The sequence below is a fragment of the Chelonoidis abingdonii genome, chromosome 13 (genome assembly GCF_003597395.2).
Source record: "Chelonoidis abingdonii isolate Lonesome George chromosome 13, CheloAbing_2.0, whole genome shotgun sequence".
Classification (NCBI taxonomy): Eukaryota; Metazoa; Chordata; order Testudines; family Testudinidae; genus Chelonoidis; species Chelonoidis abingdonii.
Genome location: NC_133781.1, coordinates 31850478 through 31877953, shown reverse-complemented (window position 1 = coordinate 31877953; position 27476 = coordinate 31850478). Strand labels below are relative to the sequence as shown.

The window sequence follows — 27476 nt, the reverse complement described above, 5'->3', positions numbered from 1 at the left end:
TAATTTTTTAGAATACTGTTTATTGTCCAAAGACTGAATGTCCATGTATGAATTATACAAAGCATCAGAGACATGCACAGTCTGCTTGTCATTATTCAACAACTTTCATGTGTTTCCAGCACAAGAAGGTCTCAGACTTCAGATTCCAGCAAAAAAACATATTGCTCCAAAAAAACCCAAACAAAAACCCTACCCAAAAGCCTTAAATTATGGCAGCAAGTTAGATACTCCTTATTTTTAATACTTATGAAGCAAAGATTTGAAAATAACTATAATGTAAACTTTTTTATTTTTTTAAATATTTTGACTTGCTTGCATGGAGGAGGAGACTGGAGCTAGGAAGGAAGGGCAGAGAATGGAATGGAGAACAGAAGACATAAATTAAAAAAGCCAATCAAGCATCCTTCATATACCTGACATACAGAGAGAGATTTTTGCAATTATTTTTTGTGAGGCTCACCTATCGTGTTTGCCGACAGCCATGATATTGCTGTTCAGCAAGGCCTTGGAGACAAACTAGCAAGAGGCAAATGTATGGTATATCCCATTTCCAAATCCAACTTCTGAAGACTTGTGCACTTGGCAGAAGAGGGGGATGGGAAGGAGGGAAAATAAACAAACAGAAAAATCTGGAGGACTCAACCCTCCACAGACTTTCTTGATATTCTTCCCACTTCATGTTGAATGCTTCCAATGCAGAAATGCATTTAAAAAAAAAAAAGTGCAGTTCTAATACCTAACAAGGAAATTAAAAAAGTTACAGCACAGGAATGATACAGCAGATGCCAAAACAAACTGAAACATCAAAATCAAAACTAGAGCATCAGCAGAGACAGGAGTAAATGTCACATATGATATAACCATACAGTAAGCAAACAGGAGTCTTATATTGAATTGATTAGTTTTTTTCCCCTCTTCATTTTTATATATTGAAGTCACCCAGACTGGTCCAATATGACATCATTAAAATCTTACACCGATGCACAGCATGAAAATGCCCTGAAGCCGGTCTGCAGGGATAATTTCAGGACTCTCCCAAACCTGCTTTAGCCAGGATATCTAGGTTTTATCTCACTGAGATCTGTGCTGGCTGCATTCCAGGTGGGCTAGCCACGCAGCGCTCTCTAGTGGCTCAGCAAAATGAAACCAGCTCCAAAGAAGAGGGGTTGAGGGTGGCTGGACGGGTTTCACAGAAGGCTGTAGCAGCCAGAGGCCAGGTATGTTGTGTGTGCACGCGCACCCTCACTGCGTAGGAGAAGAGGGTCCGAAAAGCTTTACTATTATCACAGCTCACTGCCATGAGCCTCACAACTGCACTCAGCAAACAGCCATCAGTGGGTAGAGAACTACCTCGTCCTTTGGGGTCTCTCACCGTGCTGTGTTTCTCGGCAGAGCACTTGGAATAAGCCTCCGATCACCAGCTCCTGCATTCACGCACCTTGCTGGGAACAAAGGCTCTCGGCAAGGGAAGTGGCTATGGGTCGGTCATTGTCAGCATGCCACTGTCTGTGGGGCTAGAGCGCTCTCAGTTCATTTTCCTGCTGAGCAATGAATTCACAATAATACCTCTGCTGTCTGCATAATCCTACAAGCTATACAGTAACTAAGCCCTTCCCCTCACTTGGAACTTGGCATTAGCACTATGCTGATGGCACAAGCATGCACTAGGACACAGATCCGGCAGCTGCACCACAGCAAGGCACACACATACTCACCAGGGGATTTGCTTTCTTTACTAAACTGCCAGGATGAAGGCGCAGGACCAAAGTCTGCAGGGGTCTCACGCATGTGCCACCCCAGAGGTCCAACCTCAGCACCCTCTGACTTCGAGGGACACATGAAACAACAACACTGCTTGCAAATGAGTGAGACGGGGACCCTCTGGTCCCCCTCAAAAGATGCTGATGCTGGGGACCACAGGGACACTGTGTCAGTGCAAAGGGCCTTTATCTTACTTGACAAATGGCTAAGGAGACTTCACTAGAGCCTAATCCTTTCCTGGCCCCTGCAGTCCAGCTGGGACGCAGCCAGTGCTACCTTTCGCTGACTCTCCCTTCTAGCCCAAGAGGTGGGGGTGCGTGTGACCAGGGGAGCAGTGGGACTAGAGGGCTTACAAGGGAGATTTGGGGAATGTTGGTCTATCCTCTGGCAGTGGAGAAGGCTGCTTGAAAAAGAGACGCCAATGTGCTGGGGGATCGAGGGGCAGGAGCTACCCAAAGCAAGGGACACTCCAGCCCCAGGTGAGGGGAACCTGGTAGGCCTGCTACACAGAATGAGACACATCGACCCTCGCGCATTCTGGTTTCCTCCAGAACAGCACCGGGATCTCGTGGATCAAAGTCCGACCAGTATGAAGTCATCCCATGCCCCACTGCATCTGTGAAAGGAAGGAATGGGAAAGCACTGCTGGGAGCTAAATACAACGGAGTGGCCCCTCACCCCACTTTGGAAGCACATGGCATTTAATCACCCCGATTGGGACCCACTTGGGATACTGTATTTTCATGCTGTTTCCAGGAAGTGATGTCAGAGGTGGACCAGTCTAATTTCTTGCAGGCCTTTCTATTGGGTACTGGAATGCAGCTATTCAGCTTAAGGGTCCTCGATGTCGAGAAACTCTTGCTTGGGTGGGGCCACGCCACGGTACCATGCGCATGAGCCATCGCTCCTCTTGATGCAGGCGTAATGCTTAGCCTGTCGCCCGTTGATGTTCTTCTCCGTCACCCAGTCTGTCCAGAGACATTCGTCCGACGAGGAGACGAAGCACGGAATGGAGGGACAGCGGGAGATCTGCAGAAGAACAGAGACCATAGCTGAGCATACACGGATGCCCTGCCTGGGGGAAGAGAGGGACCTGCTGTGCCTCTGCCATCTCCCACATCGGTCACTCTGGGCTGGGGGATGGAGCCAAGGAAAGCAACTTGCTAAAGTTCCAGGGTTAGAAGATGGGGCAGATGTCCCTCTTCTCCCTCCCTTTCCCACCCACTCTAGAGCCCCTACTCCCCTCTCCAAGCCCATGAGGAGAAAGGGGTGGCTCTAAGGCCACGGTCTTATCTGTCTCCAACCGTCACTTATTTCCACTGCATCCCTTGTCCACCTAGCCTGCAAACTCTTCACGGCAGGGCTGAGCCTTTATCTCGAAGGGTCTGTGAATGACCATTCAGCTCTGGGGCAGTCCCCCGGGAGTCAAACCTGGGCTGAATCCTGGTGAACACCAAGCACCTCACCCAATCCTTGACAGGATTTTCCCCAAGAACAGGTTGGTGGGGTTTCCACAGCTGCTCTTAGACCGTTCCAGGGCTTAGCTCTCCTTACACTTAGAAAGTTTTGCCTACCATGAATAGAACGGGTCACTCCTCTTCAGGAGCACCTGTGCTTTACTCAACCCCCCAGGGACAGTAACTGAGCCACAGGAAATCCGAGTGAGTTTCTCAGGGTCACATAAGGGAGGCAAGGGCCTGTCTGGGATCTGGGCTCAAGATGTTCCAGGCACTGGCCGCATGGCTCCTTTTAAGGAGGCAGAATTGGGTCTTCCTCTTCCTGAAGGTGAATTTCCCAATGCTGAAGCCAAACACGGGATCTTTGCCTGGACAGAGCTACATACAGAGCAAAGAAGTCTCTCTGACAAGCAGAGGAATCAGGACAGTCTAGCTCTGCAAACCATCCTGATGTTGGCATGTCTGAGGAATGAGGCCAGCAGTTCATCTCCACACAGTATGATGCAAGGTGGACTCAGATTACATCCTTTAGACAAATACTCCACATCTGACTGCAACCAATCCATGCAAATACAAGCCTTCAGACAAGTTACAGACAGCAGGAGATGTAGGGGCTGCGGTGAGGGTGGGTGCATGGGAGAAGCCTGGCCATAGAGAGTCCAGCTTGCTCAGGGAGCAGAGTGCAGCATTCCGAGCAGAGGGGATGGAGCGAGATCAGGAAAAGAACAAAGAGCAGAGGAGAGTGGGGAACAGCTCCAGGATTCCCCAAAACTGGGGTATGACTCCACCTTCGCCATAGACTCCCTAGTGACCTTCAGCAACTCACTTCCCCTCAACTTCTCGGCCGTGAAATAGGGATGTTCGTCCTTCCATCCCTAGCAGGGTGCTGTGACGGTACGTGGGATGCTCAAATCCCTTGGGAATGAGGGCCTGGAAACAACCCCAGTTATGTAGTAAACTTTTCAAGGCAGGGAAAGTTATCTCCCTAGGTGGCTGTGGAGGGCCCGATCCCGAGTAGGGGCCCGTGGGCAGTACTGCAATAGGAGAACAGGCCAAGTGACCGTCACTCCTAGACAGCCCACTCTCTGCCTCTCTAGCAGTACTCCTCATTGGCCATTCCAGACAAAATCACTGGGTTTACACCATCCTCAAGACTCTTACCCCTGCTAGGGGAGGCACCTGGCCCAGCAATGCACTGATCCCTCTTCAAATACTTCCCTGAATCGAGGCCTGGATTTGTATCTCTGCCGTTCACTTCAGCACGTGCTTTCCTGAGTTGCAGCACTGTATCTAGCCAAGGTCTCTCGACCCCAAGCCTTCTGATGGCCATGAGCAAGGACCCCAGAAACCTCAGAGCCCCACAAGCAGTAGCAGGCTCCAGGCAGGAGTGCTCTCACTCTGCATACCTTGCACTCACAGCCCATCTGGTACCGCTGGTTCAGACTCTTCTTCTGGGTGGCACTCAGGGAGTCCCAAGGGACGATGAAGTCACACAGTGTGACATGCATCTTGCCGTTGCCTTCGGACTTGCCTGAGGAAAGGTCATACAGCGCTTTAGTCTTTCTAGAGACACACGTCCCATAAGGGTCTCGAGGGCGTTCGAACAGCTCGAGCCCTAGGCAAGCAGCCTGCCCCCCCGGGGGGCTCTAGGGACATGCCTAGCCCCCGGGGGGCTCTAGGGACATCCCTCTTGGCTAACGCAGTTCACCACTGCCATGGCACGAGCAGCAGACTGTGGGCATGGGAGAAGATAGACAAATAAAAGGGCATGGGAGAAGCAGACCGTTGCTGTGACGTACAGCCAGTCAGTGTGGGTGCAAGGCACCGGGTTCCCTTCCGGCCCCTCACACCATGCATAGAGAATTTGCGCTAAAAAGCCCTGGGAGTTTCCCCAAGCACCTGGGGTAACGTTCCACAGCAGGTCCAACTCCTGGCCCTTTCCCCAGAGTCTCAAGGCCTCAGTGCCAGTGAACTGCAGTGAAAATTGGGGCCTCAAGGGCTTTCTGGGCCAGCTTAATTTAAACCCCAGGAGTCTCTCCAGGGTACCTGTGCAGCAAGCTATGTGATGCTGTCACCCAACCCCGCTGAGCTGCCGGCAAGCCCCCCTGCGGTCTTTCCCTGAGGCAGAGTGTGCTGGGAAGGGAGTTTATTGGTTTGTCCTTTCTGGTTAGCCCTTGGCCAGAGTTCCTACTGACTGCTCAGACCTGGGTCAGCTCTCCTGCCTCGGATCAGCACTTCCTATCCTCTTGGGTCCGCTCAGCAAACAAAGGCAGGAGGAAGCTGCCCTGGCCCACATCCCATTGCTCGCTCGGGCCAGGTTTTCCAGGAGGCTCCAAAGGGAAAGATGGCCATCCCCACTGGAGAGATCACAATGCTTGTGATGTCACACTCCACGGGGCCACTCAGCAGGCAGCAATGCAGAGGGGATAAAGCCAAGGGGGCTGTCCAGAGTCCTCTAGGCTCAGGGCCTTCCTATATGGATCTGGAGGACTTTATTTAGGGCTTGGTGACTGGCGCTTCTCTAAAGCCCGTGTTCTGAGCGAGCGCATCCCAGGACAAGCAAGAGGCTACAGAGCAGGACACTCTCTGACAGCCCCCATCCAGGGAGAGGAGGAGACAGCCGTCACACCTAGAAGCAGACACTCCTGCAGCATCAGATGCTGGGGCCCGCAGGGAGTGGAGTTGCCAGAAGAATGGACTAAGAGATGGATCCAGCGGAGCTCAGAGAGCCCAGGAGAAACGCCTGGGTGAAGGCATGTGTGATAGCACTCACACTGCAGCCAGACCCTTTTCTGTGCCCTTCTCCATTAGTGCCATTGGGCAAGTGCTGGCCATGGAAACGGACAGAGGAGACTCCCGTGCTCCTGCCACTGGGACCGAGAGCCGCAGCTTCAAACGCTCTTGTGGGTTTGGCAGGACAGGAACACTATCCCCACTGCACAGACACGGAAACCAAGGCTGAAAGGCCCCAGGGCACAGCAGCCAATGTCCGAGCTGGGATGAGTGATCCTGGTGGCTGGCCCTGTGCTCTGAACATGATCATTGCCCCCAGGCCAGCATGGACTGGGCACCAGCTTGCAGACTGGTCAAGAAATGCTATTGACAGTTATTTCCCTAGAAGCCACTAGATGGTGCCAGAAGGGGCCCAGATGATCAGGGACCCTGCATGGGATGGGGAATGCGAAGCACCAGCCCAGTCATGGGGCAGGGCCCGGGCCAGCATGGAAGCACCATGTGTGCTGTGCTCACTGCTCCAGGATCAGACCAGCACTAAGGGCTCTGGGGGTCCAGCGCAGGGGCCGGAGAGGGCAGAGGGGAACCCTATGGGCAGTGCCGCAATCCTGACCTCTCCTGAGGTCCCATGGCCACAGCAGAGAGCAAGCCCCTTGGCTGGAGCAGGTTCTCAGTTCTGTGGCCTTTCCCTGAGCAATTCCCACAGCTCCAGGAAACCTCCCTATATGGGTCCACTCCCTTCGCCTGCCTCCCCCCCACACTGACTCAGGTCAAGAGAGTCTTTGAGATGCCCCAGTGTCCTGCTTCGGTTTGAGCCCCGGAGCCAGCACGGGGGGCCATGCCAGCTCCTCCAGCAATGCACTTCCTACCTGCAATGAGATATTCCTTCTTCCCTCCGGTGTCCAGTGACACCCCGCACATAGCCGAGGAAGGAGCTGTGTAAATTAACTCTATGTCCTTGTCAGGTCCTTTAAACATCTAGCGGGAAGAGAGAGAGAGAGAGCGAGCGCGCAGTCAGACAGGCGGCACTGCTTGGTCCTCACGCTGCCCCAGGAGCATGTGCACAGCAAGCGGGGAGGAAGCCGAGCTCTTGCAGTGCTGGGTGGTACTGACAGATCATGGCTGGGGGAGCTCAGCTCTTGCAGCCCATGCAGATGGGATCCGAGGGTGGGTTTGCTGTGGGGACCCCCTGACCCTGTTCTCATTCCTGCACATGCTCCATTTCCCTAGCACCCTCTTCCCACCTGCTCCCCCAGAGCCAGACTTCCCCAGGCTGGGGTCTTTACCTTTATCTGCTTGATCTCGTACTGGATCCGTTTGATCGGATTCCCATAAACATCATTCCCAGAATCCACCTCTTTTCCGGAGACAGCCTTTGCTCTGATCACTGCAACAAACAGACAGGATGAGCATTAGTGGGGGAACAGCCTCCGTTCCCCAGCCCTGCTGGCTCTGTTTCAGCCTGCCCATCCCCAGACAGGGGAGCTGCACTGAGGGGCAGTCCAATGAGCAGCTACCACCTGTGTTTTTACAGTGCAGCATTGGCCAGGATGGTTTCTGGTGCGATGCTGCTGATGCAGGCCTCCCAGCTCCCGCTCCATAGCCATTAGCCATGGACAGGGTTGGCTGAGTTAGAACTGGCCTCTCCGTCTGGTTAGTTTGTTGTGCACAGTGGAATCAGATCGGTGCTAGTGGACACTGGGTTTCAACAGTTGTGGCTGGTGTGTTTCTAGTGCCGCTGGCTTCCCTGCACCCCAGCCCTCCCCAACAGGCCTGCTAGCCAGACGGGGCTGCAGACTAACGCCGGGACAGAATGGGGAGTGTCAAAGGCCCTGTTGGTGTGGAGTCAGCACATGAGAATTCAATGACTTTACAGTGCAGTAAAGGAAACTGAGCCCTTAGGTGTCTATTATAGGGCAGCAAAACAGGCTCCAACGCAAGGCCAGTCCCACACCTCAGCCTTGCCAAGCTGGTCACCTGTAGGGTTTGGTCTCTGCCCATAGCTCCCAGGCAGGGACTGGCTCCTCCTCTTTGTGCAGCACCTAGCACCCAGCTTGTGCTACCAGAGGGCTGCGAACAACTGAAATCCCCTGTGCAGTGCCTGAGTGAGTCTTTCCACTACAGCCCATTCCAACAGTCCTTTGACAAGAGCCTCCACAAAATGCCTGAAACCTGGTCTGGAGGTAAGAAGCCTTTAGCACTGGGGTCAGCCTGGGGAGAAACGGTCTGGATTTACAAAGAGGAGCATGTGAGAAGTGCGGGCTGGGCATGTGCCATGGGACCGTCATGGCATGCCAAGGCTCACCCTTATACACAGCTGCTTCCAGTGTGCGCGCAGCTGTAAGGCCCCAATCCTGCAAATGGGGCTGTGTGGAGCGACCCTCACGCGGGCACAGATTCCTGACCGGTCAGGCCCCACCCACTGGGGGCGGGGAGGGTCCTTCATAGCAAGGAGCTTAGGTCTACTGGCAACCTCAGCCGAGCCTGCAAACTCTGCAGGCTGGAGAACTCCATGATTTTTCTTTTCCTTTCCAAGGCCATATATTAAATACGAAAGCCAGTGCTGAGACTCCACACAGCAGGGGAAACACAATCACGCAGCCCAGAGCAAGAGCAGCTTCCAGGGACTCCTCAGCATGGGCTGCTGCTTCTCCAGAGACTCCCGCACACAGCTGAGTAGACGCTGCTTTGATCGCAGCCTGGCTTCAGACACTGGCCGAAGAGCTGAATAAACAGCATCAGAATAGCTGGAAAAGCACCACTGAGGGAATGCTGAGCTCTGAGAAAAGCACCAGGAGCGGCAGAGGAGGATGAGGATAGAGGAGAGCAGGCTGGAGACAGAAGGGAAGGCACATGCAGGAGAATGAGAGAGGCACAAAGGGAGAAGACAACAGAGGTCCTCAGTTTCTTCCTTCTGGTTCACTAATTTTCCACAAAATCCATGAGGTTCTGCCCAGTGGTGCCCAGGCCATTCCCTGAAATGTTGGACTCTAGCGGCTGCCGCGTCATGTTTCAGGCACACAGCTCCTCACTGTCAAGCGGCGTGTACGGCCCGGCATCCCACAGCCCAAACGGACCTTGCTCAGAAACCGAGGAAGATAGCTAGGAGGAAGGACAGGGAGAAGGGAGGGTAACACTGCAAGGCCAGCAGAGGCGGCACATGGCATGGGGAGGTTTTTAAGAGCAGCAGCCCTGGTGTGAACAGAGAGCCCCGCTCTGGACTGACAGCCCGGCCCTGCCCCTGAGCTGTTAGTTCTGCTTCCTCTAGCAGCCGCTCTTAACCCAGCGTCTGTGTTTGAGATCAAGGGGAGGCGCTGGCAGAGGAGCCTCCTGCCAGATGTCGGCTGCTGGAATGCTGGGTGGCCACGACGAACCGCATCCTCCCTCCAGGCTGAAAGCAAAGCGAACCACATGATGTCACTTCCTCCCCAAGATGCCTGGAAAAACAACCCCTCTAGTCACAGCAGGCCTCATGGGGCTCTGGAAAAACAGCCAGGTAGGTGGGTCTGTCAGGATGAGCGCAGCAGCTGGCAGCATTAAGGGAATGGGCCTGGCCGAACACCACAGACCTGCAGGCTCCAACCCTGGGTCCTGGACCCGCTGCCTCTCCCAGTTCCCTATGGCAGCAGCTGCTCCACATCTGTGTGCCCCTCCTCCTAATGCAGCCTCATCGCTTTGCAACACGAGTGAATGGCAGGAACAAGGGCCCATGTGTGGGCACAACTGATAGGGTGAGGGCTCCACCCCAGAGCTGGCAGCTTTCCTGTGGTGATGCCACTCCCCTACATACACAGCGAGGTCTGCACTAAAGAGCCCCTCCTCCCCTGACTCTCCCTTGCTGGCAGGGCCGTCCTTAGGCTTTATGGTGCCCTAGGCGGGATTATTAAACTGGTGCCCCTGTGCCTGTCTTGCTCTTAGCAACACGAACATAAGCTTACAGTATTGGAAAACTTGCCACATGTGTGTTACTAAAACCAGTTTAACTTAATGAAGCACACTGTAATGCTGATGAACTAGCTCTAAAAAGTAGCACTATAGAAAAAAATCTGATTTGACAGAGTGATGCAAATAATATATTTTTTTAAATTTGTCAACATTTTATTGGAAATTTCTATGAAGAGGTATTGAAACAAGGATTAGTTTTTAATTAAAAGCAACCTTTCTGGCTTTTTTGGCTGCAAAATCAGTAATAATGTCATCGTATGACAAAGACAAAGTGATGTCTTGTTTGATTGCAAGAATAGCAAGACCAGTCAAATGTTCCTGACTCATTGTAGAGCGGAGATAGTTTTTAAATGAGCTTTAGTTTTGAGAAACTCTGTTCTCCTGATGCTACTCTTACAGGAATTGTCAGTAGAATATGAGTGGCAAGTTTGCTGGTATGAATAAACTGTACAATGTCCATCATCGATTTTGCATGTGGCAACTCAATTCTTCGTACAGTTCAAGTCCATTTAAATCAAAATGATCACCATGCTTCAGGAGGCTCTCTAGGTCAGGGGTCCCCAACGTTGTGCCCGCGGGCGCCATGGAGCCCACAAGGGCCTCTGAGTGCACCCACGTACTGGCCGGAGGATGAGCATCTGCCGAAATGGTCGCTGAAATTCGGCAGCATTTCGGCGCTGGCGCCTCTGGATGACACTGCTTGCCGCCGAATTTTGGAAGCATTTCGGCGGATGCTCATCTGCCACCATGGTCCTTCGTCTGGCGCCTGCCAGACGAAAAAAGTTGGGGACCACTGCTCTAGGTTCTTGCACTTTGTCATTAGTTGCTCTTGTTTTCCTATTTCGTTGAATTTAGTCCCGCTCAGCCTGTTGCCAGCTGAGTGAATGGAACCCCAGGCTGACAGCATGTTGAGTGGCTCAGCCAGGGTCTCAGCCGCCGGCCTTCTCAGCCCGCTGCCAGCCTGGGGTTCCTTGGGGGTCTCCAGGCCAGCAGCGGGTGCTGAGTGGGGCTGGCAGCCGGGACCCCGAGTGGCCATGGGACAGCAGCCGGAACTCCAGGGCAGTGGTGGGCTGAGCCGCTCAGCCCGCCGCTGCGTGTCATCAAAAATCAGCTCGCATGCCACCTTTGGCACATGTGCCATAGGTTGCTGACCCCTGCTTTATACATTAGTAAAGAGATGAGCATATTACAGTTGTTGGAGGGCTCTATTTGGCAGTAACAGGGCTATAGGAAAGTCAGTCAACATTTTTTGTTTCTCTGATGAAAACTGGCCCACTCCCTTCTCCATACCAAACTTGTCACAAATAATTGTCAACAGCTTAATTTTCTGTTTTTGGCTAAGATATTGATTTTATATATTTTATATATAGAAATTGAATTCAGGATTGTTAGCAAGCATTTTTGGCAAACAAATTTGCTCAATGACAATCAAAATGGCAACACACTACTGCTTTCATGCTTAGCTCAACCCCCCAGCCTGCTGGTTCAACAGCTGCAGTAGAAGAAGAGATAGGTGGAAAACTGCAGGACCCCAAAATCCACCTCTTGGGTGGCAGAGGGCAACAGCAGCAGCAAACCCTCAGGTCCGATCCACGCCAATGGGCACACCGCCAGCCCAACAGACCATGGTGAAGTTAGCACAGCATCTGATCTCAGGGACGGGACACCCATGGGAGCCACAGCAGCTCATCCTGCCTGTGCAGCTCCCCCCCGGATGAGATGGATCACTGCCAGTCCAGGGGAGAGACACGCTCCCCAGCTAGGTGACTAGATCCAGATGCCCTGATTTATAGGGCCAGTCCGCGATATTTGGGACTTGTCTTATATAGGCACCAATTACCCCCACCTAGGGTGACCAGACAGCAAGTGTGAAAAATCAGGACGGGAGGTGGGGGCAACAGGAGCCTATATAAGAAAAGACCCCAAAATTGGGACTGTCCCTATAAAGTGGGACATCTGCTCACTCACCCCTACCCCAACTCCCTGTCCTGATTTTCGCACATGCTACTGGCTATCCTCAGCCCAGCCGTGTGTGACCATTCCAATCCTGGCTCCCTGCGAGGAAGTGAGTTACTTTCACTGTCATTCCTCAGCAGGTAGGCAGCCAGCCTCACCTCCCCACAGCACCTCACCCAACACAGCCCTGACAGCCCTCACCCCGGGGGAAAGAGTCACACTCACAGGTGAGTTCCTTCCCCCACCTCTTCCCAGAGACCCCAGCAGCCAATCCCCTCCCTCAGACTGTGCTGCATTCGGCTCTCTCTAGGACCCAGCAGCCCTGCTCTTACATGCTCCACTGCTTCCCATCTGTCCGGGATCCTGGCAGAGTGGTGCCCCCAGACCTAGTGCTGCCCTAGGTGGCTGCCTGTTCTGCCTATGGCTAAGGATGGCCCTGCCTGCTGGCATCCACCTCCCCCCCAGCCTAATGATCTGCACCTGGAGAGGCTCGTCCTGCAGAGCAGGGAGTAAGTGCTGGGTGCTGCTGGCAGGTGTCATGTGCTGCTCTTGCAGCAAGGACAGTGCAGCTTTCATTGCAAGGCAGAAGGCACCAGCCAAGGCCTAACAACAGAGAGTGAAAAGCGGGCAGTGGGCAAACAGAGGTGAGGCGGGGCCAGTTTGGAGGGACAGGGCCACTTCTTTCCCAAAGGCAGGTTCAGGAGCCAGGCTTCCCCCCACTGCCTAGAGGCATTTCCTGTGGTGTCCCCTCCCCAGGGCAGGGTCCTGGCCTCCCGCTACCCTGGGCAGAACTTGCCACGAGCACAGCTCACCTGGCAGCATGGCTGCCCCACTGTCCGGGTCAAGCGTTTGCAGGTTCAGGTTCCAAGCCTGGATTTAGGCTAATGCCAGTTGCTGACAGTACAGGGCAGGGCCTGAGGGAGGGGAACATACAGAGCAGGCAGGGGGCAGAAAGCGGCGAAGGGGCAGGGGTTAAACTTGGTCCATTCTGCTTCTCCAGGGGGATGTGATCCAGTGATAGCTAGAGCCGTGGGGCTCCATGATCTCCCCCCACCCCTGCTCCCATCTGATGATTCCAAGATCATGCATAGGGCAGGAGCTCATTCCCAAGGCCAGTTCTCCTGGGGCAGGATCCAGCTGACTCCCACACAGCAAGAGAAGCCGGCTGCAGGGCTGCCACGGTAGCCGGGCTCCGCCAGCCAGCCACAGCCTCTCTGCCTCAGACCCTGAGCTGACCAGTCTCTTGGTAACACAGGACAGACTGGAATCCAGCTGGTTCCAAGAGCCCCAGGCAAGGGCAGCGCACAGACACCCTCCCATGGTCCAGAGCAGCTGGCATGAGAGTGAACAGGCCACTGGAGAGTATCGTCACAGGACACCCCTACTCCCTGCAGAGCATTACCTGCCTCAGGCCTGCGCTGGACAGCTGCCGTCTACGGGGCAGCTGGCGTGGGCAGCCAGCAAAGCAAGGCCACTCCGTACGTCTGGCACAAACCAGGCCTCTCCTCACGCAGCCAACGGGCTCTCCAGGGAATGACATGGCCCAGCCAGGGTCTCCGGCACATCTGGTCACATAGAAAGGTGCTCTGCTGCCACGGTGATGGGCCAGAGAGGTGCCATACACACCCAGGGCTGTGCTGAGAACCTGTCAGCTCAGCTCCCAGCAGAGATTGTCCCCACCCAAACCCCACCCAGCCTCTGGGAAAGACTCTGCCAAGCTCCAGACGCAAGCCATGCAGTCGGGCCCTTGGCAGGGAGAGCAGCATTGGTCTAGGTCCCTCCCCTCTGCTGTTTGCTCTTCCCCCTTCACCCGACAGGACACCTTCCTGACCCGCTCTTTGCACTGGGGCTAGGAGCAGCTGATGGGGTGGGCGGTGTGGTCCTAGTTACCAGACAGAAGCATCCAGGCCATGCCCAATGCAGCGATCAGCAGCCATGCCCAGTGCTCATTGCACAGCCACCGCCTGACCCCCAAGGAGTCTTGATTCCGAGCTGGCTGGGACAGGAAGTGCTGCTGTAGGGAACAAGGCCTATGCCGGCTGTTTGCCCTACTGCCACTCGCTGCCCCTGCTGATTGTCCAGCCCTCTTGGCACCCCCAAGTCACATCCAGGGGCTCGTGGGGATGGCTCTGAAACAGAGATGTCCCCGTGAGCTGCTGGCCAGCTCCTGTATGGACCCCCTGCTGCCCCAGGGAGGACAAGCCTCTCCAGCTTTGCTTAGGGTAAGGTAGCAAACAGAGCAGCTGCCGCCCGTGGCTCCTGCTTTGGCCTGGGAGGGCGGGAAGTGACATTGGCTTAGTGGCTGTGGGCAGGAAAACAGCTCCTGGTTCAGTGGGCTCCGGCCTTTTCCAATCACGTGCTGATGAATCACTTGACAGAAATGCAGCCCTCTCTAGGCAGATTTGTTCTGAACAGTGCGGCTTTGTGGAGCAGACTGCTCTGCACTTCCCGGCCAAGAGCCCAGCCAAGCTCCACGCTGAAAGCCAGGAGCCAGAGGGGAGGGTGGTGTGGGAAGGAGAGGGAGAGAGTCAGCCCAGGGAAATCCAGGGCACAGCATGAGGTCCCTCCCAGCCCCTCAACAGGAGGCAGCTCCGAGCACTCAGACTGTGAGTCAGACCCACAAAGTCAGGAGATTTTAATACTAAGAAACCCTTTGTATTTGCCATGTCTGGTGAGCGAGCTGATCAAGTCACGTTTTCAGGCACCTCTGCAGCAGGGGCAGGGCTGCAAATATACTGTGGTTTCCCAACGAAAGCCAAGCTCCCCACAGAATTCCCTGACTCCAGGAGCTGGAGCTTTAATGGAAATCCCAGCTACGTTCCAACTCATGCTAAAGTCAGAAGAGAGCTGGTGAAGGCCGGGGTGAGTAACGATGGCCCCATATTGGCTCCCCAGGAAGGACAAGGTGCCCTCCCCAGGCAAGGGAATGGGACATGCAGAGCCCAATACCCTGGAGATAAAACACCCCCCTCCCTGGGAAAGATGCCAGCAGCAGCCTGGCAAACTGAGGCTGCCTAGGATCCCAACTCACACCTCATTAGCTGCATGGCAGTGACGCTGGGCATCCAGGGACATGTCAGCATCCCTGGGCAGGGGCCTGGGAACGAGACCCACTGCCAGGTGGCTACCTGGCTGTGTGAGCTGTTAATGGGTGGGGGGGTTGTCTAGGGCTCTCAGACACCATGGCAACAAGTGGGGTATGGTTCCATGTAAGCAGCAAGAGTCAATGGATGGGACCGAGGGACTGTTATAATGGGGGGGGGGGGCACGTCACCTTACACATTTTAACCAATAGGATTGTACTATGAAATTCCCTGATGCCATATGATGATTGGCTGTTACCGCTGAACTCACAGCCCTCCCCCCCCCCCACTCCATCGAGGATGAATCCAAGAGTCCCCCAGACCTGCCCCAAAGCAGGAGGGGGTGGAGGCGCAATGGGATGACCCAGGATTGTGCACAGGACTCCAGCAAACACACACTTCTCATCCCCACACTGCCATCTTCTGCGCTGTCTGAATCACTGGCCAGCCAAATGCCCCCCCGTCCACCGTCCTGCTAACAGCACGTCCGGGAGCCAGACAAATGTATTCTGGGCAGCTTTCAAGCACTTAGCCTTTAGCTGCCTCTGCAGCAGCCTCCATGCAGAGAGAGAGATGGGTGCAGCTGTCCCCACAGCTCTCCCCATTAAAGCCCATCTCCCTCCCCATGGATTTCCCCACTAGCTCTTGGAGGCGCTGGAATGTGGACCCCCTCTCCCCGCTGCTTCTGATAACTCCAGAGAGAGAGAGAGCGCACAGTTATCAGTCTAGCTTTGCCCAGCAAACATGCCTAAGCCAGAGTGCCCTTGCTCCAGCTGGTTCTGAGCAGGAAGCTCACTCTCTATGGCCCACTCGGTCCTTGGCTTCCCTGCAGAAACTTCCCTAAACCCATGTGTTTTTGACACTGGGGATGTTCATGGGGAGCTGAGCAGCCAGCAATGAGTGGTAACTTTCCATCATGACTGCCCTGGGCTGGATCTGTACTAGGGACCTCGAGGGAGAGGCGTCACAGTCCACCGTCATGCCTGAGCTAGCCAATTCCCAGGCCAGCACACGGAGGAGATGATGCATGTTGGTTCTGGGGCACAGAGCTGGATGAGAGGTGAGGTCACAAGGGCATGAGCGCTGTATCTAGGCACTGCTGACAGTCAGTCCTTGGCACCTATATAATAGGGACTCCCTCAAAATAAGTAAGCCCCTGACCGACCCTCTAGCCTAGAGGGAGAAGAGAACAACCTGGAAGAGTCTTTGCAGTTCTGGGTGCCTTGAATTAAAGCAGTAGCACTGGCACCACACGGGGTTTGTGGGAATGGGTTCAGCCCATAGCCACATCTGAAATAAACCCCCAGCAAAACAGGAACGCCTGTGTGCTTTTAAATGGAAACTTCCTGCTCTGTGCTAGTGGCTGAAAACAGGGCTAGGAACGAGGGGAAGCCAGCCAAGCTGCAGGAGCCTCATGCAGCAACACTCAGTGTCTGAATCATCTCTGCTGCGATCTGTAACCTGGGCAAGGGCGATTCCTGGGTCGCCATGTGCCTCTGCTAGCTGTGTCCCTGCTACGAGACAGGCTCCCTTCCAGGTCCCGCCCTGTATGTGGGGAATCCCACACTGGGATGCTCCATGTCACTGGATATAAGGCTGGATTCACCCTCTTCAGAGAAAGGAAGATCAAAATAACAGCACCTAGAAGCGAGTACTCCCACCTACCCTCCCCTTCCAGGAGGGAGGCCTGTCCCTTTGCCTCCATTCTACAGGCACAAACAGACACTGCAGTTAAACTGCCCCTTAGCCCAAGTCAGCTGGCATGGGCCAGCCACGGGTGTCTCACTGCAGTGCAGACATACCCTGAGTGACTTTCCCAAGGCCTCTGAGAGAGCAGGGAGCAGAGCTCTGGGCTTCTGTCTGAGAACAATAGTCAGCATCCCAAAGCACAATAGCTACCACTGATCCCATTTCACAGGTAAGAAAACTGATGCTCAAAGACCTGCCCAAACTCAGTATAGCGCCAGTAACAGGACCCAGGAGTCCTGACTCCCAATCACTCCTTGCTGACATTGGCTAGGGGCTCTCCCAACAGAGCGCTGAGGGGCACTGTGCTACCCAGCCTCTGCACTCATGTTCAGAGCACCATGTCATTCCGGCCACTTCTGAGCTGCCAACGCCATGGGCTCCTGCCAGCCCCCATGCCCCACACCACCATGTAACAGGGGTGTGACCTGGTGATCACCACCCACACACCCCTACACAGCCTCAGGGTGGCCCTGAAAGCAGCCCCTGCCTCAACTATCCTTTCTAAGTCCCTAGTAACTTCAGGCAAAACTTTCTGAGCATTTATCATAACCCAGCCCCACCACCCAGAATTCCCCAGCTCACACTGACAGTCCATCCACACACCCAGTACAGCCCTGGCCTCGATCGCTACACCGAGGCTGGGACTCCCCAGCGTGGCCCTGGCCACCCCACCACACCCAGGGCCCCCTGGCCTCTCTCACACCTCACCTGGCCCCTCTTACCACCGCCAGGCTCCCCGGCGTGGCCCTGGCCTCCCCCGCCACAGCCAGGCTCTCCAGCACAGCTCTGGCCTCTCTCACCACACCTCACCCGGCCCCTCTAGCTCGTCTGCTCCTCCACTCGTTTCATTCTCAGGTCTGGTCCTAGCTGTCACCCAGAGACGTCAGCGCACTCACCCGTCCATCATTCCCCAGCCTTCAGCGGCCCAACGAGCCAGCAGGTACCTCCCTCTGCAGCTCTCAGCCTTCAGCCCGCTCTGGCCTGGGCAAGTTTGTGGGTGACCCCCATCCCTCCCCCAACGGACCTGCTGCCTCCTGCTTTCACCAGCCTGCCCTGACTCACTGCTCAGCAGGGGCCCTCGCTACTCCCTCCTTCGGGGGCAGCCCAGCCCTGCTCTGAGTGGTCTCTGGACACCCTCTCCTCTCTGGACCCTCCCTTGCCTTCAGGCTGCCTCTCACCTGTAACTCTCAGGCCAGAGGTGCTGGAACTAGGGGTGCTGGAGGTGCTGCCGTACCCCCTGACTTGAAGTGGTTCCATCCTATCCAGGGTTTACAGTTTGGTTCAATGGCTCTCAGCTCCCCCACTGTAGAAGTTGTTCCTGGCCAGGGAAGGGCAGCCCTGCCCTTCTGACACCAAACTAGGGTGCAGCTGGACCAGAACCAGGCTGCTGGGCCCAATTTCATTGAAGACACCAGCTCCCCTAAGCAAGGGACTGATCACCATGTGCTGGCCAAGAGTGAGAAACTCCCCCCACCCTCCGATGCTGCGTCTCCCCCACCTGACGGCCACTTCCCAGGCACTCAGCTGGTAGGTCCTGTGTCCCCACTGGTTACCATGGCAAGGCCCTGGAGAGAATTAATGCTTCAGACCAAAACACTGCAAGCTCCAAATCTGCAGCTTAATTAGAGGCTGGGGCGTGTGAGGGGAGCGCTCTGCTGCGGCTGAGCTGCCAGCCCCCCAGCCCCGACTCCCCCTCCCTGCACCAGAGACCCAAGGCAGCAGCACTGGAATCTGACAGCTCTGGCCCAGGCGCCTTCGAGCAACCCCACATGGGGGAAGGGAGCGTCATGCAGGGAGGGGCCCACTCTCCACTTGCAGACAGCTGGTGTGAGGATGGGTCTCCGCTGATCCCTGGCTACAGACGCTCTAAGCCGACAAGAGAGAGCTCTCCCATCCATCAGCTTAATTAATCCAGCCCGAAGGAGCAGCCGCCCGCAGGAATATCAGCAGGACACAGTGCGATCACGTCGGTGTCACTTACGTGGCTCAGGGGTGGTTGGTCAGGCTGACCTGAGTGGCAGCGTAGCCAAGCCAGTGCCTTTAGGAGAGCTAGCCCTGCTGTCGGGGGGAGGCAAGGGCTGCTCTGTGGCAGGGCCACACAGCAGTACCCTGCAGAGCACAGCTACCTCCAGGGCAGCACCATGGCTGGACAACGTGGCTCCTGGACAACGGCTGCTTGTCTGACTGGCAGCTTCTTCAGTGCCAAACTCTGGACTCACGGGGCTGGTTCCACCCCCAGAGCTGCCAAGCAGAGCTCCCTGCAGGGGCTGTGCGACAGAACCGGGCAGTGGGCAGTGCTGTCTGCCTGGGGCCCCAGATGAGGGATTAGATGGGTACAGGTCACCTGCACAGGCCGTTACCATGCCAGCAGCAGTCACCACTTACACAAATCCTGCCTGCAGTCAGGGAGGTGCAGCTGGCACAGGTACAGTGGCAAAGCTGGCCCTGCATGGAGATCCCCTGGGCGCACACTGGAGTTTGCCCCACAATCCTCAGCTAGTGAGGATGAGACCAAACCGAATGACAAGTCATTGACCTGCTGAGTCAAAGCAGCAAAACAAGTGAGCTTCCCAAGAGGCCCTGCACAGCCCAGCACGGGGTGGCCCCGCACGGCGGAACCAATGCTTCTAGCAGCACAGAAAAGCCAGAAGAGGAGCAGCTGCTTGCCAGCCTCCCTGCTTCTCCTGCTCTGGGCGTTTCCCTGGGGTCAGCAGGAGGTTCCCTGGCTCCTGCACGCCCCAGTTCGGAGGGGCACTGGGACAGGAAGTGACCTCACTCCAAGCAGCTGTGACACACACGATTTAGTGAGACAAGAGGGAGAGCCAATCACATGGCCAGCATGAGGCATCCCAGCCCCCAGCCTCTCCTCCCAGAGCTGGCAGGCTTGGCGCTGCCAGCAGAGGGTTTGCTGGGAAGCACCCACAGGCATCTCGGATTCTTTGGAAGGTGCCACAAACGTCACAGCCACACTCCACCCTAGCAGTGCCTCCTCTGCTGACCTGCCAGGACTGACCTGTGCTCAGGGCTTCCCTGGGCGTGAGCCGGTGTCAACAGCACAGGGAAAAGCTCTGATCCGGGCCCTGGGCTGGACTGTTAGCTGCAAGGGAAGCAGAGGCTGCTAAGCTCAGGGATCCCAGCAGGAGCAGAGGGCTGCAGGTGGTTATGTTTCATTGCAAGTTCTGCATATTATATATATGGCTCTGCTGGTGCACAGCAAACCCTGGTAACGGGCTAGAGCCTGCTCTAAGGTGTAAATCTGGAGTCACTGGAGTGAGTCTGGATTTACACCAGCACAGGCTAGTCTGAAGGGAGTGAAATCCCTATGGATGCCCATTTTATATTGTTACTGCTCTGCGGTGTCAACCACCACAGAAAGGAAGAGTCCAGCTGCAAGGCAGGCATCCAGAGCCTGCCCTGTAGCTGGGACCCCCTTGCCCTAGCCCCCCCGGAGCGAGTCTGCCCTTAGCCCTGACACACCAGCACCAGCTCAACTCCACCTGCCATGCTAGTGTCAATAAGATGCCAGCATCTCTCCCCAGCCAGAATGGGTCCATGTGACAGAGCAGGGAAACCACCAGCAGCCCCACCCCCAGCACCCCCACTAAGGCCTCCCTGCCCCAGGCCAGCACCCCACTGCACCCCCACTCCAGGCCAGCACCCCCTCCCCACTCCCAGCACCCTCACTAAGGCCCACCCGCCCCAGGGCCAACACCCACCCCAGCACCCTCACTAAGGCGCCCCCGCCCAGGCCAGCACCCCCATTCCCACCCAGGACAGCACCCACTCCAGGCCAGCACCGCCTCCCCCCCACTCCCACCCCAGGCCGCACCCACTCCACCCCACTTCAGGCCAGCATCCGCTCCCCACCTCCAGAACCCCACAAAGGCCCCCCACCCCAGGCCAGCACCCCTCCCCACCCCCAGCACCCCAATATGGCCCCCCCACCCCAGGCCAGCACCCCCACTCCCACCCAGGCCAGCATCCCATTTCAGGCCAGCACCCCACTCCACCCCCACTTCAGGACAGTGCCCCTCTCCATCCCCAGCACCCTCACTAAGGCCCCCGCCCTAGGCCAGCACCCCCTCGGGTGGAGAGGTTTCCTAAAGAAGGCTAGTGAGACAACGTCAAAGTGCTGGCGGGGTGGATCTGAAGCATGTCACTCTATAGCTCAGTCAGGAAGACAGGTCCCGGCAGGTGACAGGGAGTTGCCAGGAAAAGGCCAGAAGGCGCAAGGCCCCAGGCAGTGGGGGGGGGAGGCGCTGTCCACATGCGGCACAGCTTCAGGGACTGGTTTGGCTGTTCCACTCATCACATGAAGCAGCTGCCAGGGCTGGGTTCCAGCACTGCGCAGGCTTCAGACACACAACTCCCCTGCAGCTCTCACCTCTACGGGCTGTACACCTGAATCCCCTGGGCTCCGTTCTCACCCCAGCCTGTGCCACGTTCACCCAGCCCTGCTGCAGCGCAGGCAGAGCCACTCCAGAGCGAGCTGCAGCCTCCCGTCCCTTGGCCAAACATGGGGACTATCAGAGCTTGTGTCATAAACAGATAGTTAAGGGTTAATGTCTCTTTTACCTGAAAGGGTTAAGAGCTCACTAAACCTGGCTGACACCTGACCAGAAGGCCTAAGGGGACAAGATAACTTTCAAATCTTGGTGGAGGAAGTCTTTGGTTGTGCTCTTTGTTTTAGGGGTTGTTCGCTCTTGGGGCTAAGAGGGACCAGACGTCCATCCAGGCTCTCCAAATTCTTCTGGATCAGTCTCTCATGTTTCAAACTGTAAGTAATAGCCAGGCAAGGCGTGTTAGTCTTATTTTGTTTTCTCAACTTGTAAATGTTCTTTTTTGCTGAGAGGATTTTACCTCGTTTGCTGTAACTTTGAACCTAAGGCTAGAGGGTTCCTCTGGGCTATATGATCTGATTACCCTGTAAAGTATTTTCCATCCTGATTTTACAGAGATGATTTTTACTTTCTTTTCTTTAATTAAAAGCTTTCTTTTTAAGAACCTGATTGATTTTTCCTTGTTTTAAGATCCAAGGGGATTGGATCTGGACTCACCAGGGATTGGTGGGGGAAAAAGAGGGGGGATGGTTAATTTCTCCTTGTTTTAAGATCCAAGGGATTTGGATCTGTAATTTCTCCTTGTTTTAAGATCCAAGGGATTTGGATCTGTGTTCACCAGGGAATTGGTGAAGTCCCTCAAGGCAATGCAGGGAGGAGAAAGTTTTGGGGGGACAGAGAGTGCTCCAGACACTGGAATTCTGGATGGTGGCAGTATACCAGATCTAAGCTAATAATTAAGCTTAGAAGTGTCCATGCAGGTCCCCACATCTGCACTCTAAAGTTCAGAGTGGGGAAGGAACCTTTACAGCTGGAGTCCCCACTTGCCCAGCCTCCCCCTTCTGCGGATCCTTTCCATGTGCTGCTGGCCTCTGGCACTCCCCCAGGGCTCGTGACTAACCAGCCAGAGGCCCCAAGGAATCTGCTAGCGGGGCCAGGGCCATGGGTTGAGTCCTTGCAGAAAGCTGGAAGCTGAAGCCTACCTAGAGGTCACATGTGGGGCTGGCTGAGCTGCAGACTAGCCCAGGAGAACTCCAGTCTGAACAAGGCAGCAGAGTCAGGGTCATAGAGGAAAGGGAAGTGGCCCCAGGGCCATGCGGCAAACCCTGGGCTGGCTTCTGCAGAGGGGAGGGGAACAGCACTCCCTGCACTGGGCTCACACCCCTATGAGCCATGGGCCAGAGGTCTCCCCCAGGCAACACAGGAGGAGTGGGCCATGGGGCAGGGAAAGATGCACAGAGAAGCCAAGTGACTTGCCCAAAGTTACCTGCAGCCAAGATATGAATTCAAGACCTCTTGGCTCCCAGTCTGGCACCCTGCTGCGCCCACTACCCAAAGCTCAATACTTACTACCCCCTTCCTAAAACTCTGCCTAGAAATCAGGCTTTCGATTCACGTCCATTTGCTTCTGTGCCCAGCCCAGGCTCCCCTAGCCCCAGCAGAGCTGGCTCACAGGACCCAGGGCAATAGCTCCCCTCCCAGCAGGCAGCATCCACGGCCCAGTGCAGGGAGACACCCAAGCAGCATCAGAGCCCAATGCCAGGAGGGGCCATTGATCGTCCAGGCTGAGTCTCAGGCCTTTTTCTGCAGCCACATTAGGCCAGCAGCAGCCATGAGCTAAAAAGCAGAAAGTCACATCCTCACATTCCATCTAAATTGCATCACAACAGTGTCCCATCAGGCTCTTAAGGAGGCTCCTGTCCTAGCAGCACCACCGCCACCAGAGAGACATTGTAAGATGTCTAATGAAAATGCTGTTTGATGCATCCTGTCTGGGAAGGAACCACTTCAAGAGTTGTGACTGTGAAATCTCCACTTCTCTATCGTTTATCTGTAGGGTCTCCGTCAGGTTCTTTAATCGTTTCTGTCTCTTGCATAACTAATTTTGTAAGATTTAAGTCAACTAAGGTGGTGGGATCTGATTGGGTAAAGAATGTTTCACAATGTGCCAATATTGGTGAAAGACATTGTCCTGCAGGACTTTAGTTTACAATGATTGGTTAGGGCACAGCTAAGCAGAACTCACATGTCACTATATAAACTGGGCTCCAAAGGAAGTTCCTTGGAACCGACTCCAGGACATGGCCCAGGATCAGAGCTGCCAGACCCCAACACCCCGACAGCCACAGTGTGCAGAAGCCGGAGGCCCTGATGACCTGATCCTGACTGGGCCCCAGGAGAAGTTTCTCTGCCTTACTGGGAGTGGCGAGCATTGTCTGCTCAGCGTGTGCAGTCTGCTTTGATGACTGTTAATAGAGGTGAAGGATATTACCGTGTGAGGCTCTTTCACTGACCCTGCAGACCCACAGAAGAGTACGCCCCAAGCCCTTGCAACGCAGCAAGGATGGAGGAGCCTAAACTAACAGGCTTGTGCCTTGAGCTACAGAAGGGCAGAGGTGGGTGCCCTAGAGCGTGCAGGTAACACCCATATAACATGGACCAGAGAATTGCCCCTTGGAAGTCTGACATCCTAGGGCCTGTACCACAGCCCTGCGTGCTAGCTGCACTGCCCCTCCCTGCCCTCCATACACCCTACCCCCCACAGATGAGAGATCACTGCCCCAAAGCCTGTCTCCTCAATGGGGAGAGCAGCTTGTGCAGGTCAGAGCCAAGGGCACCAGCTGCCTCTTCCTCAGCAGCGTTCACTGGGCCACAGCCAGGTCTCTGCCCTGCTGGGGGCTGCTCACTGGCAAGCTCTCGCCTCATTCAGAGGTGGGTTTTACTTTGCAGCCAGATGAGTGCTGTGACCATGGCCAGGATCACAACTAGGGCAGGTGAGTGCCCATCCTCCTAGCCCAATTCCTGGCAGCATTTCCTGCTTTAGTCACTCCAAGGCCCTGTCACCGATGAACCATCCAGAGGGACCAGTGAGGCTGAAGCCTGCATGAGGAGTGGGGAGCCTGGGAGGATGAGGACAGGAAAGTGACAGAGGCCAGCTGACGTGTGCTGTGAACTTCAGCTATACTGCCCTGCCCAGCTCCCACTGAAAAACTTGGGGAAATCCAGCAGCTCAGATTGATGCTGCTTCACTTTGTCTAAAATCTTCCTGTCCCTAAATCAGTTTGCACAGCTCCCTAACAAAGAGCGGGGCCCTGAGACACTCTGGGGGGGTCGGCAGGGGTGAGGCATCCAAAGCCAGGAGGCCAATCAGGGGCAGTGGGCACCCAGAAGTGAGGGGAATCTGGGGCAGTGCAGGGTGTGCGGTGATGGAAGGGGGCTGGGCTGTCAGCCGACCAGAGCTGCCAAAGCATTTCAGAATGTCTCTCTCCAGCCAAGCCTGGGTGCTGTGGCATGGCACTGCCCCTGAGTGCGGCAGGCAGTGGGACTGGGCTCAGTTTGTTTAATATGTTAAATGTAATAAGGGCATTATTCATAGAAAGAGGAATCCAGATCCCGGCCCTGCCAAGGCCTCCCTTTCAGCAGCATCCAAGCCGAATAAACTGGGATGGAGGAAAGGAAATGCCTGGAAGTAAGGAACAGACAGAAGGTGACCCAACCCAACACAGCCCACTCCCCAAGGCAGGGCCCGGCTCTCTGCTCAACATTCCCCACCGGACCCTTCGAGCACAGCATCCAATCAGGAACAGCACTAACACAGCTCTCGCCTTCCCCAGGGCGTCACCAGTGAGCTTGAGTAAATCAAGATGGCAACGTGCAATGCTAGTTTTTGTCATTAGGGGCTCAGCTGTATTGAGTCAAACCCAACAGAGCAGACAGCTCCATTTGTGCCTGGTACTCGCCCTCCATAGGCCCAGTGCCCAGGCTGAGCTTGGGGGAAGGGTTGCGCAGGGACGCAGAGAACACAGCTCAGACCTCTCAAGGAGGATTTTCATCCCGTCCCCACTAACTGATTCAGAACCCAGAGAGCGAGAATGGCCTGGGGGATTCTCACCCTACCAGACAGGCACACTCCTGGCAGCACGAACTGACACACTCTCCCACCCAGCAACACCTCTGATTAAACAGACAGATGCCCTGAGGTTACAAACCCAGAGAAGCTCAAGTTCAGTTTGAGGCTGGTGCTGGGTCCAGAGAGAGCTACAAGGCGTCACTATCGGGTGCTTTGCTGCTAAAGCTTCGTCTACACAGCCTCCCACATGCCTGCAGGCCAATCCAGCCAGGCCTGGAGGACGACAGTGCTTAAAGGCATTACTGCAGGGAACCATAAAACGAGCAATACATTTGATAACTGCAAGGTGGTGAAAGAGGAGATAAGTCGGGAGGCCCCACTTTAGGCCACGTGTGTCTGGTCCCACAGGCTGGAGGGAGCAGGGAGTTCGGGCAGGGCACCCATCAGTAGCTAGGTGGCAGGTGGTGATGGCAACAGCTAAAGCACAAATGATTCTCAGCTGGAAGCTGAATGGCCCGAGTGGCAGAGGTAGATGGCATATGAGGAGGACAGCAGGCTCCTGTTCCTGTCTCTTGCCAGACCCGTGGCTGTGACCGAGCAGCCCAGTCCAGCTCTCACGTGCACAGGTTGGCTCAGCACTCGCTGGGCAGAGATGGGACACCAGCAGCTTCTGCTCTGGAAAGGGAGGCTGCTGGGTGGGGGGTGTTGAATCAGGGCAGTTCCTGGGAGCCCCAGCCAGGCCCCTCTCAGGGTGGGGGTTGCAGGTGCCTTGTTCCATCACAAATGCCTCCAAGACCGGGTCTGGGAGTGACTTGCCACGGACTCCCCGGAAATGGCTCTGTTCACAGCAGACTAATCTCTCATGGGTTTTAACGGGGGCAGGAGCAGCCAGGGCTTCTGTTTGCTCATGGTGCTGAGAGGGGCCAGCTCCCCAGCAGCTACCAGGGAGGCAGTGAGCCCTTGAACTCGGCTCTCCGCAGGTAACAGCTTCCCAGCTCCACTCTGCTGATTGGATGCAGGGAGAGCACTGCCCCTGGGCACAGCTACCAGGCGTGGGCACAGGGCTCTGCCTGAGCTTGGACCCAAAAATAAACCCCAGTGAACCAAACAGGCCTGGAAAGTGGGGGGCGGGCGCCTATTTCAAGCACACTTAAGTTCATCCTGTACAATCCATCCTCCTACGACTCCCCCCCGCGGCCTGCCAAATGAGTTCCCTGCTGAGCCTGCGGGTCAGGGTCCAGCGACCACAGCCTCCACCCTCTGTCCTGTCTCTCGGGCCCCGCTGCCCGGCAGCCCTGAGCCAGGGGGCCGCAGAGATCCGAGCCCCACCGCCCCCTGCCGATAAAAGAGTGTCCCATGTTTGTACAAGCGCCGCAACCCAGCGCAGCCCCCAGCAGCCCGGGCTCCAGACCCCAGCCCGGCGCGGCCCGGCCCGGGCGCACGTCTCAGCCCCAACCGCACCAACTAGCGGCGGCGGCGGCGGCGCCCGGCCCCTCCCGCAGGGCGGTTCGTGTTGCCCGGCCCGGATCGATCCGTGGCTCCGCCGCAGCGGCCCCAGTCACGTCCCGGTGCGGGAGGAGGCGCGGCGGGCGCCCTTACCTACGTCCGCGTTGCAGAAGGCCTGTTGCGGGTGCACCGGGGAGCAGCTGCAGGCGTCGGCCGGGCGCGCCGCCCTCCAGAGCAGCAGCATCGCCAGCCAGGCCAGCAGGCTGGGCAGAGCAGCGCGCATCTTGCGGGTCTCAGAGCGCCCGTGGGGGCCGCCGCATCCAGCCAGGCGCTGCCGCCAGCTCCCGCCCGAGCCGGAGTCCGAGTCCGAGTCCGAGTCCGGCTCCGCCGGGCCTGGAGAGCCGCGATTCCCGCGGACAGGAGGCTGCACACGCCCTGGCTGCCTCCCTTGCGCGGAGGATTTGCTGCGCCGCTCCGCGAAAGCTGCTTTTAACGCGCTCGGGGCTCGCAGCTGCTCCGCCCCGTGGCACAGGGCCAGGCTGCTGCGCTCAGCGGCTCGATCGCTCTCGCCCCTTCCTTCCCCCGGGCCTGCGGCGTGGGTCCGGCTCTCCTTGCGAGAGGCAGGTCATGCCCGGCTCCAGACCCAGCCCCCGCCCTTCTGCTCCCCCCACACCTGGGGAGTCTCCTCGGCGGCTGGGCTCGGGTGGGTCTTGCCAATGGGCTCCCTCTGGGTCTGGCTGCCAGCACCCCAGCAATGCCCAGGCCTGTGCTGCAGTTAGCAGGGTGCCCCAGATGGCCCTGTGGGCCAGTGGGGGGAGGGAGGAGAGGTAGGCCACCGCTGCAGCGTGCCCCCTCCTGTGGGGCTCCGTTCCTTCCCATGGGGCAGAACCTTCCAGGGAGCCCCCCACCGCTGGCAGGAGTAACCTCACCATGGCAG

At 56.2% G+C, this 27476-nt stretch overlaps 1 protein-coding gene across 1 annotated transcript; it reads right to left on the bottom strand.

Moving 5' to 3' along the window:
* On the bottom strand, positions 1-27008 carry TIMP2 (TIMP metallopeptidase inhibitor 2). Its single transcript, XM_032799149.2, has 5 exons — positions 26693-27008; positions 7238-7338; positions 6821-6929; positions 4625-4749; positions 1-2790 (listed from the first exon to the last, which is right to left on the bottom strand). Exons 1-5 carry the CDS (start codon positions 26820-26822, stop codon positions 2593-2595), a joined length of 663 nt encoding a protein of 220 aa, XP_032655040.1. The 5' UTR covers positions 26823-27008; the 3' UTR covers positions 1-2592.
* Positions 27009-27476: the final 468 nt, after the last annotated feature.